General features: G+C 38.3%; 1 protein-coding gene across 8 annotated transcripts in view; it reads left to right on the top strand.

The window, feature by feature from the left end:
• Positions 1 to 11,470, top strand: part of ATF7IP (activating transcription factor 7 interacting protein) — a 135,933-nt gene that overhangs the window by 58,529 nt on the left and 65,934 nt on the right. For 6 of the 8 annotated variants that reach the window (XM_033222796.1, XM_033222795.1, XM_033222797.1 and 3 more), the window contains exons 3-4: positions 8,656 to 8,742; positions 10,463 to 10,608. In XM_033222796.1, coding sequence (XP_033078687.1) covers positions 8,656 to 8,742; positions 10,463 to 10,608 — 233 coding nt within the window. The remainder of the gene's footprint in view (positions 1 to 8,655; positions 8,743 to 10,462; positions 10,609 to 11,470) is intronic. The other 2 variants (XM_033222801.1, XM_033222794.1) reach the window with 1 other exon arrangement.

Below are 11,470 nucleotides of genomic sequence, written 5' to 3'. Positions count from 1 at the left end.
CAGCCTGGGCAACATGACGAGACCCCGTCACTGCAAAAAATACAAAAATTAGCCAGACATGGCGGCACTTGTCTATAGTCCAGGCTACTTGAGGGGCTGAGGTAGGGGGATCACTTGAACCTGGGAGGTCAAGGCTGCAGTGGGCCGAGATCGTGCCACTGTACTCCAGCCTGGGTGACAAAGTGAGACCCAGCCTCAAAAAAAGAGAGGCTTTTTATTTTCAAAGAGCATTCAACTAAACCTATATAAAGAGGCCAGGCCCTTCTTGGTTCTAGAGATTTGAAGATAGTATTAGCCCTCAGGATGCACACAAGAATTAAATCACAGACCATTAAATATAAGGCTGTGAGTACAGTGATAATGTTAAATTGGTATTCTGGGAGTGCAGAGAAAGGTAACTTTATTAGAGCACCAGATGTATTCAGGGATGTCTTGTCCCTTTTAATATCTGTATAACATAGAGTTTTTTTTGTTTGTTTTTGTTTTGTGAGACAGAATCTTGCTCTGTTGCCCAGGCTGGAGTGCAGTGGAAGAATCATAGCTCACTGCAGCTTCCACTTCACTGGCTTAAGTGATCGTCCTGCCTAAGCCCCCTGAGTACCTGGGAATACAGGCATGTACCACCACACTTGGCAAAGTTTTAATTTTTTTGTAGAGACAGGGTCTTGCTATATTGACTCTGTTGTAACATAGGGTTTTAACGAGTCTAATTCTTTTTTTTTATTTTTATTTTTGTGAGATGAAGTCTCGCTTTTGCCCTGGCTGGAGTATAGTGGCACGATCTTGGCTCACTGCAACCTCCGCCTCCTGGGTTCAAGTGATTCTTCTCCCACCTCCGCCTCCTGAGTAGCTGGGATTATAGGTGCGTGACACCACACCTGGCTAATTTTTGTTTTTTTAGTACAGTTGGGGTTTCACCATGTTGGTCAGGCTGGTCTCGAACTCCTGACCTCGTGATCCACCCACTTCGGCCTCCCAAAGTGCAGGGATTACAAGTGTGAGCCACTGCACCTGGCTGAATCTAATTCGTTTTAATGGCAGCTCCATCCTACTTGCTCAGGCCAGAAACCTTGGAACCATTTTTATTTTTTCTTTCACACCCCATAATCAGTCCATCAGGAAATTCTGTTGGTACTACTACCATAATAGATCTACAGTCCAATTCACAACTGTTATTACTCCTGCTCTGAGTCACCGTCATCAGGCCAAAACAGTGCCTGGCACACAGTTAAGTGCCCAGTAAATATTTGTAAAGTGAATGAATAATCAGTAATGTAAGAGAAGCATATCATGGAGGACCTTGGTTATAATGCTAAAGATTTATGATGGCACTGGAATGCCAATAAAGAACTTCAAGCAGAGGAGAATGAAATTTACATTTTGGAAAGATAATAGGTGACAGTGTTGAGAATGAATTTCACTCATCCATTTTCTAAAAGTGTTTATACAGAGTGAGGCACTAGGGCAAATCCTTAAAAAAAGCCTTATAAGTCCTTTAAAAAAAAAGTCTGTGTAAGAAAGTTAAAAAAGCAAATTGCAGCTTATGATTTAATGAGTTGATACACCTTACCTTTATGTCAGAATCTTGATATTGGAGGGCATCCCACACGAGGCATTGAAGTGCTGAGAGATGACTATTAAGCCATCCGTGTTGCATAGTTTGAAAATTCAAAGTTGGGAATATTTTTGGTTACTTGCCTTTAATCTGATATGCTATTAGCAGGGTACATTTAGTGATAGATTTAATTTCTTGGCTCATAACTAAACTTTTATTTTGTATCTTTTCCCCTTCCTCTGAAGGTAATTTTGTGTATTTTGAGTTTAAGAATAGTTTCTTAATTGTTCTTAAACTGTACTCTGTTCTCTTTATATGGTGGCAGAATCTGTTGCATGTCATTTATGTTGCTGTACTCCTGCTGAAATGTTACTTAAATAAATGCCTTTATTCTTGACCAATTTTTAATGTACTCAGAACACAGAATTATTAGCTGAAGTACTAAAGTCAGCTTCAGTAATGGCTCTTCCTTTTAGCTGCTAACATCTATGAGTGTAGTAAACAGAAAATAGCATGACCTGGCATTTCAGGCACTTATTTAGCAAATATGTTTTAAACATAGTAATTGTGATGTGTATTAGCAGCAACAAGAAATAATGAAAGATGAAGCAAATAGAAAAGCTATTTTAATTTTACAAAAGTAGAAGAGAGAACTAAAAAAGTGTTGCGCATATATATATATATATACACACACACACACACACACACACACACACACACACACCTTAATAGGTCTAGAGACACTATTGAATTGTGGCATAGTACTATGTTATAACTGATACTCACTAAATTATTAAAGTGATAATCTGTTTAAAGAGGATAGCAAAATAAAGATTTCTCTCTCTGGGAAAGTTCAAACACTAGAGGAGCTGCATCTCCATACTATATACTTTCCTCTAGCTACTATTTCATCTCTTTCCTTTCTTTTAGAGCCATTCTTCAAGTTATATTAACAAAGCTAGTACCATTTCTTCTTCTGTTAGCCCTTCCGCTTAATTGGATTTTGATTTCTGCCTTGTTAGCTGCCCCCCTCCTAATTTTTCTCAGTGAAATGACATTGATGATCATGTTATTAAATCCAGGAATATCTTTTCTTTGTCTTATCTATTCTTCCATACTTGAATGACCTCTTTTTTTTTTTTTTTTTTTTTTTTTGAGGCGGAGTCTCGCTCTGTCGCCGGGACTGGAGTGCAGTGGCCAGATCTCAGCTCACTGCAAGCTCCGCCTCCCGGGTTTACGCCATTTTCCTGCCTCAGCCTCCCGAGTAGCTGGGACTACAGGCGCCCGCCACCTCGCCCGGCTAGTTTTTGTATTTTTAGTAGAGACGGGGTTTCACCGTGTTAGCAGGATGGTCTCGATCTCCTGACCTTGTGATCCGCCCGTCTCGGCCTCCCAAGTGCTGGGATTACAGGCTTGAGCCACCGCGCCCGGCCATGAATGACCTCTTAATAACAGTCCTTCCCGCCGGGCGCGGTGGCTCAAGCCTGTAATCCCAGCACTTTGGGAGGCCGAGACGGGCGGATCACGAGGTCAGGAGATCGAGACCATCCTGACTAACACGGTGAAACCCGTCTCTACTAAAAAATACAAAAACTAGCCGGGCGAGGTGGCGGGCGCCTGTAGTCCCAGCTACTCGGGAGGCTGAGGCAGGAGAATGGCGTGAACCCGGGAGGCAGAGCTTGCAGTGAGCTGAGATCCGGCCACTGAACTCCAGCCTGGGCGACAGAGCGAGACTCCGTCTCAAAAAAAAAAAAAAAAAAAAAAAAAAAAAAAAAAAAAAAAAAAAATAACAGTCCTTCCCTCTTGAGGCTCTCCTTAGCTTTTGAGTCACTGCATTCTCCATCTTCCCTTCTGTTTTGGTCCTTCTCATTCTATTTCTCATGGAAAAATAGGGATAGGCCTCCTCCACATGCTTTTTTTTTTTCTTAAACATAAGATTTTTGAAGAGAAAAATCTGTTTTAGAGTAAACCAGATTTTTTTTACATTAAACACTGACATAGTTTCCTTGCAGATTTTGTTTCAGATTAAAATAAAAATCTGTGGTTGATAATTTTCCCCTTGTTCATTGGATATTTAAGGTAAACAAACAAACTGATGCTAATGAGGATAATTACATTAGACTAGAATTTGAGACTTCTATTTTTGCTGTAGGTTAGTATTGATAGAATTGGCATGATTTAGTCAATTTACTGTTAATTTGTTGTTACTGTTTATTGTGTTCAGTTAAAATTCTTTATCATCTCAATCCATTTATATTTAGCTGTTACTTATGTACTTGGCTTCTCTTTGTGGAGCTTCTTAGTTCTATACACCAGTGTGCAAGTTGCAGATTTTTCTTTTCAGAGTTGAGGAAGACCAAAGATGAAGTAGATTTTAGAAGGAGGTGTATAGGAGGAAGATCATTTTCAAATGAGTACTGTTGTCCGAGTTAGATGTGTAAGTCTGGATTTCAGATCAAAGACTTGACTTGTATTAGAAAAATGTAGTAGATAGCATGTAGCTATTAGATGACAAGATGAAATCACCTCAGAGTGAGTATACATGGAGAAAAGATCCAACAACTGAGCTTTTGGCATTTCAGTGTTTAGTGGTTGGGGAGATGAGGAAGAACCAACAAAGGAGCTGAGAAAGAGCAGCCCTTGAGGTAGAAAGAAAATGGAGAGATTTGGTGTTTCAGAAGCCAAGTAAAGACACTGTTTTGAGGAGGAAATAAGGTAACCGTTTACTATATCAAATGCTGCTGTGTGTGCTCATAAGATGGAAGAGAAGTATTTAACAATCTGGAGATCATTGGTTACTTTTACCAACGGGCAGTTTTGGTGTATGGTGGAGTGGAAAACCTGATTTGGGTTTCAGAGAGAATGGGAGGGGCATAATTGGATATAATAAAATGTGACTTTCAGAGGCCGAGACGGGTGGATCACGAGGTCAGGAGATCGAGACCATCCTGGCTAACCCAGTGAAACCCTGTCTTTACTAAAAAATACAAAAAATTAGCTGGGCGAGGTGGCGGGTGCCTGTAGTCCCAGCTACTCAGGAGGCTGAGGCAGGAGAATGGCGTAAACCCGGGAGGCGGAGCTTGCAGTGAGCTGAGATCCGGCCACTGCACTCCAGCCCGGGCGACAGAGCCAGACCCCATCTCAAAAAAAAAAAAAAAAAAAAAAAGTGACTTCCCCCCTAGGTTTTGCTTTTAAAGAGAGCACAAAAATTCACATAGGATGCATTATTTGCCACTCTATATTGGTTAAATAAAACTAATACAAAATGTCTGGAAAAGTCACATTGCCAGTCATGCCTCATTTTTCTGATAGATTTGTTAGGTTAAGAATCTTTGTATGTTTATTGGCCTTTTGTAGTTCCTTATCTATGAATTGCCTCTTCATCTCCTTTGCCCATTTTTCTGATGAATATTGTCTTTAATTAATCTGTAGGAATTTCTTGTTTTGTTATAAATATTTTCATGGAACCAGTAATCGAAATCAGGAATGGAGTAGACTGGCCTGTGAGCCCTGTTTTTATAAACAAAATTTTACTGAAACATAGCTATGGTAATTTGTTTACATGTCACATAGCACTTATTGCTGATTCCTGCAACAAGGACGGAATTAAGTGGTTATGTCAGAGGTCTTGTGGCCCGCAAGATTGAAAATACCTATTTTTTGGCCACTTACAAAAAAAGATTTGCCAATCTCTGATCTAAGGCAATGGTTTTAGAAAAATGGTCTTCCATTTTTCCTTAGAATAAAGTTCTATAAAGTATAATTCTATACTTATAGAACTAAGGGAAATGGGAAACTAAGTCCCCTAATGTAAATTCTATTTTGTAATCCTTTAAAAACACAGTTTTCTACTTTTACTTAGTGGAACCTTATTAAAGATAGTAGTCTTCTGATAGATATTAAACATCTAATTTGTCTCAGCTATTTCTCAAAGTTTTGGTACTACCAGAATTATGAGATCTGGTATCTGCCCTTAATGAGCTGTCTAGTTTGCTTGAAAGGAAAGAATATCACACATGGAACTATGAAAACTTGCCAAATTGTGATAAGGCTATACTCAAGAAAATCAGAGGACTTATAACGGAAAGTTACCTGTAAGTAAGGACAGATTCTAAAAAATACATTATTGTTATTATTTTTTTTTTTTTTTTGGAGATGGAGTCTCGCTCTGTCGCCCAGGCTGGAGTGCAGTGGTGCGATATCGGCTCACTGCAAGCTCTGCCTTCCAGGTTCAAGCGACTCTCCTATCTCAGCCTCCCGAGTAGCTGGGACTACAGGCATGTGCCACTACGCACAGCTAATTTTTTATATTTTTAGTAGAGACAGGGTTTCACCATGTTAGCCAGGATGCTCTGGATCTCTTGGTCTTGTGATCCACCCGCCTCGGCCTCCCAAAGTGCTGGGATTACAGGCGTGAGCCACCGCACCTGGCAGTAAAAAAGACATTCTTAACCTACTATTTGGGTGAGTGTCAGGAGTCCCAGGAACTACCTGAAATTATGTCTAAAGTTGTCTGTGTAAGAAGGGCCTTGGATTATTACTCTGGGTTGAAGGAGACCCATTCTCAGGTTTTCTTCAGACTTTGTGAACAAAATAAAATTAAAGAAATATAAGGCCCTACCCGTCTCTGTAGCATCTGTTACTACCATTTTTTAAATCCCAAGTTCTTTCTGTTACGTAAAACTCTAGAATATATTTTAATTCTGTGAATCCTGCATGTTTTAAGTGTTGGGCATCCAGTAATATCTTCTAAGCATATCTGGAAACTGGGAGTTGGGTAATAGGAGGAGGTTTTTGAAAAAGATGAAGAAATCTCAAGCTGAGCTTGACATATGGAGAGGAAACTGACATGTGTATAAAAGAGAAACCATACCAGGCCAAGTTACTCTGCTGTGTTCTAGATGCTCTGGCTTGGAGTCACTCTAATTGGAGCCATGGCAAATTTTGTGCTTTGTGCGATGTGAGGATTTGTTAAATAAAGACTATGTAAACCTTTTATCTCAAGCAACCCAGTTACTCTCTCTCTCTGGAAACTCTGGGGACTAGGAAGCTCAGGAGTTACCAACACTCAGTATTAAAATCAGGAAAATATGGAAAAATATATAGAGAAAGAATGTGTTTTAATGAGTTTGTGATCTGTTTACAAGAAAGCAAACATAAATTTTTATTTCACTGAAACTGAAGTTGAGAGATGAGGTCTTAAAACACTTAAAATGAGCAAAGGGTAGTAAATGGAGAGTTAATTTTCAAATAATTTATTTTAAAGTTCAAAAATAGTTTTAGTAATCCTGTGTACTGTGTTAGCTTACTGTTTATCTTAGAGTGAAAAAAATACTTCTAGCGCCTTAATAGTTGTTCATCCATGATCCTTTTCCCTGCATATTTTCACCTAAAGTATCTTTTAAATTTTTTTAACCTTTGACTTTTGCTATTAGGGCTGTTGTGATTAAAACCCTGATGATTGGAGAAGAAATGTCGTATCAGAATCTTTATATAGCATGATATACTTTATGATTGTTTATTTAGTATTAGTTGCAGAACATGATGAAACATAGTATGCTTTATTGAAGCCACTGAGAAGCAAGTTGCAATGACATAAGGGGAAAAATAGAAGTCAAACATCTTAGTGATTGTTTTTGTTTGTAGCTCCCTTATTCCTCATTTAATGAGTAGGTTAATTGAAGAGACATTGATTGACCAAAAGAACATTTTGGTACCTCTTGGATTTTATTTAATATAATTGCATAGACATTTTTGGCAGTATCTTTTGGCAGCACTCTTCAGTTGTTACATTTTATATGACTCATGCAAATTAACCCTTCTGGGCCAGTCGCAGTGGCTCATGCCTGTAATCCCAGCACTTTGGGAAGCTGAGGTGGGCAGATCACCTGAGGTCAGGAGTTCGAGACCAGTCTGCCCAACATGGTGAAATCCTGTCTCTACTAAAAATACAAAAAATTAGGCTGGGTGCAGTGGCTCATGCCTGTAATCCCAGCACTTTGGGAGGCCGAGGCAGGCGGGTCACGAGGTCAGGAGATCAAGGCCATCCTGACCAACGTGGTAAAACCCCGTCTCTACTAAAAATACAAATTAGCTGGGCCTGGTGGCGGGCGCCTGTAGTCCCAGCTACCCGGGAGGCTGAGGCAGGAGAATCACTTGCACCTGGGAAGTGGAGGTTGCAGTGAGCCGAGATCATGCTACTGCACCCTAGCCTGGCGACAGAGTGACACTCTATCTCAAAACAAACAAACAAACAAACAAAAAAATTAGCCGGACAGGCGGGTGCCTGTAATCCCAGCTACTCAGGAGCCTAAGGCAGGAGAATCGCTTGAACCCAGGAGGTGGAGATTGTAGTGAGACAAGATCGCCCCACTGCATTTCAGCCTGGGCGACAAGAGTGAAACTCAGTCTCAAAAAAAAAAAAAAAAAAGAAAAGAAAAGAAAATTAACCTTTCTGAATGTCTTCCTCATTTATGTGAAGATAAAAAATAGTTTACAGTGTGAGATTATATTGTGGCTATGTGATAACTATATTAAGCACCCAGCTCAGTTGTTGGCACTGTTATCAAAGTAGGTATATGTTTAAAGTTTTTCTTATATTTGGGATAGCCTTTCCATTCCTTGTTTATGAACTCTCTATACCATAAGCATTAAAGTAACTTAATGATTCAACCTATATGTTCAACATATTAGGTGTTTTGAATTCTCCAGTACTTTGGAATTTTTTTGATAATTGTCACAGGCACTATTTTAGTTTTAATTGTTGAATGTAGAGGAATCAAAATGCTCTACAGCAGTTATTTTCACATTTTATTAATGTTATTGGTGACAGAAAATTATTAATTTTTTTAAGTTACTTAAAATCTATATTAAGATTAAATCCTGTGTTGAGTTTGTTGTGAATTGCAGAACAGTTGAATGTGGACTTATTCATTCGACCAGTTCCTGCTCCCCTTTTTCCCTCCCCAAATTTTAACATTTTGGGACTCTGATTTCATAAAAGGTTAGTTTTGTAACTGGATAGTGACTAAAAATGTAAATTAGTGAGCTGTTACGAATTCCAGTAGAGTAAGACTTTTCTTTTCTATATTTGTTAACAGCAGAAGTAGAAAGTAACGAAAAGGACAGCAAACCTGAGGAAGAAGAGCAAGTAATACATGAAGAAGATGAAAGACCTTGTGAGAAAAGTATGCGTGTATAAACAAACTTGAACTGGGTTGAAAAATAATAATTCATTGTTTCTATATTTATAACCGTGTAATATTCTTTTTTGCCCATGAAATAATTGTAAAATTTTGCAATTTAAGTAAGCCACAACTATACCATTTTGTTGATGGCTAACTGAAGGATTTCTGAAAGTATGTTTCATGCACTTCAATATTTTATTTTATTTATACTTTTTATTGTTCCTCAGAAAGATTTAGCTTAAAATTTGCTAAGGTACTGACTGTTTTGAGATAAAAATTGTTTTACATTTATGTTCAGAGAATGAAACCACAAGAATTTTGTATGGGCTGACATAAGTAAATGGAAAGATGTATTTTAGTTTACTTAAGGTTCTTTATCTTCATGGGGCCGGATGTAGTGGCTCACACCTGTAATGCCAGCACTTTGGGAGGCCAAGATGGGAGGATTGCTTGAGGCCAGGAATGCAAGACCAGCCTGGGCGACATAGCAAGAACCTGTCCCTGCAGAAAAAATATTTGAATTACCCAGGCATGGTGGCACACACCTGTAGTCCCAGCTATTTGGGAGGCTGCATTGAGAGTATTGCTTGAGTCCAGGAATTTGAAGTTCCAGTGAGCAATGATTAGTGATTGAGCCACTGTACTCCAGCCTGGGTGACAGAGTGGCACCTTGTGAGAGAGAGAGAGAGAGAGAGAGAAGGAGGGAGGAAGGGATGGAGGGAGGGAGGGAGAGAGGAAAAAAGAGGGAAGGAAGGAAAGAAGGAAAAGGGAAAGGGAAGGTTCTTTAGCTTTATGGGAAGGGAGGGAAATGGTGGACTGCGTGTCCTTAGGTTTATAGAAAGATCATTGGACTAGAAGTCAAGAAAGCTGGGTTCAGTAACTCTCCTGTCATGCTGCTATCCATGTGTGACCATGGGTAAGTTAAGGTTATAAGAGAAATTGTGTATGAATAGAGTGGATTTAAAAGTAGGCACATAGATACAGATATATACAGAGGGATAAGCATGGTCACATAAGAGCATTTGCATTTAAAAAGTGTGAAGATATTAGTGTTTTAATTTTTTTAGATATTGAAGAAACCAGATACAATTTGCTTATGATCTCATGAATATTAACAGCACTTGAAACAAATTTTCTAAGTGAAGTCTTCTAGTCTATATTCTTTATAAATGTACTTTTAATGACATTAATTTTATTTGTATTTGAAATTCATTAGGATATGTTAAGAATAACTATTACTATGCTAGTTTTGTAAGGCTGATGATTAAGAATTTTTCCTATACTTATGGAGGAAGAAGAATAAATAAAGCTATGCGTAGTTAAAAATCTGACATGATAATGAATACTGTATTTTGTCAGAGGATTCATGTGCACTGTGACATTTAGTTACACAAATGAATATGAGATGATTTCATCTACCTTCTTCATGACACAATTGTGAGGCAGTTCTCCTTCTTAATGTGAAGATTTCAAGGAAATTCTGTGTTCAAAGTATGCATTGCTTGACCGTTAAGAAGTTCTTATTTAGTATATTGAACGTCATTTGAAGTTTAAAGCTAAAAGCTTATATACCTACTTTTCTGGTCTCCGAAACAATTTACAAAATAGTTGGTTGAGAAGGCTATTGTGATAGAAACAATATTTTGCTGAGGATGGATAATATGCATTAAGAACTATAAGAAAAACACCTGAGTGTGATCATTGTGGTTTTTCTTCTCAGATGAATTTTCCAGACGAAAACGTTCTAAATCAGAAGACATGGACAATGTACAGTCTAAACGTCGTCGATATATGGAAGAAGAATATGAGGCAGAATTTCAAGTAAAGATTACAGCCAAAGGAGACATTAACCAGAAACTTCAAAAGGTATTGTGTCAATTATAAGTTATAAACCATATTGAATAAGTAGCACCACTGTCTTCTAGGTTTCTGACATTATTCTGTATTTTATTGACCTAATGTGGTTTATCATAGAAAGAAAGAACTTGAAGAAAGTGGTTGAGCTTTTAAAGTCTATTACTGGCCAGATGTGGTGGATCACCCCTATAATCCCAACCCTTTGGGAGACTGAGGTGGACGGATCACCTGAAGTCAGGAGTTCGAGACCAGCCTGACCAACATGGTGAAAGTCTGACTCTACTAAAAATACAAAAATTAGCTGGATGTTGTGGTGGGTGCCTGTAATCCCAGCTACTTGGGAGGCTGAGGCAGGAGAATCACTTGAACCTGGGAGGTGGAGGTTGCAGTGAGCCAAGATCACACCACTTCACTCCAACCTGGGCGACAGAGCAAGACTCCATCTTAAAAAATAATAAATAAATAAATAAATAAATAAGTCTATTACTATCCTTGATAATTTAATTTTAAAATTCCTTCTGACTTCTTTTTGGCTACATCTTTTTTAAAAAAAAATACTTATGATTTTCAAAACAGAAGGGACAGAAGGTAACATTTTTATTTATTTGCTTTGGTAACAAAACTGAACGTTGTTTTTCAGCTTTCCTTTTTCCTTCTCATATTGAACTTCATGTTACTGTGAAAAGAAAATGTTAGAGTTTTAAATGTTAACATTTTAATCTTTATAAAGCTGGTTTCATGGTTGTAAGTCTCTACATTCTAAACTCTTTATTGTGTACTTTAGGGTTAGTATAAAAGTGGTAGAGACAGGGTTTTAAAAGGACTAGAGAAAGGAGTAAAGTATGGAGTTTGAAATTCTCCTTACATCTGT

This window comes from Trachypithecus francoisi, unplaced genomic scaffold (genome assembly GCF_009764315.1).
Source record: "Trachypithecus francoisi isolate TF-2019V2 unplaced genomic scaffold, Tfra_2.0 Lachesis_group11, whole genome shotgun sequence".
In the NCBI taxonomy this organism is placed as follows: Eukaryota; Metazoa; Chordata; class Mammalia; order Primates; family Cercopithecidae; genus Trachypithecus; species Trachypithecus francoisi.
Note: the sequence above shows the minus strand (reverse complement) of the source record. Positions and strands in the feature narration are given on the sequence as shown.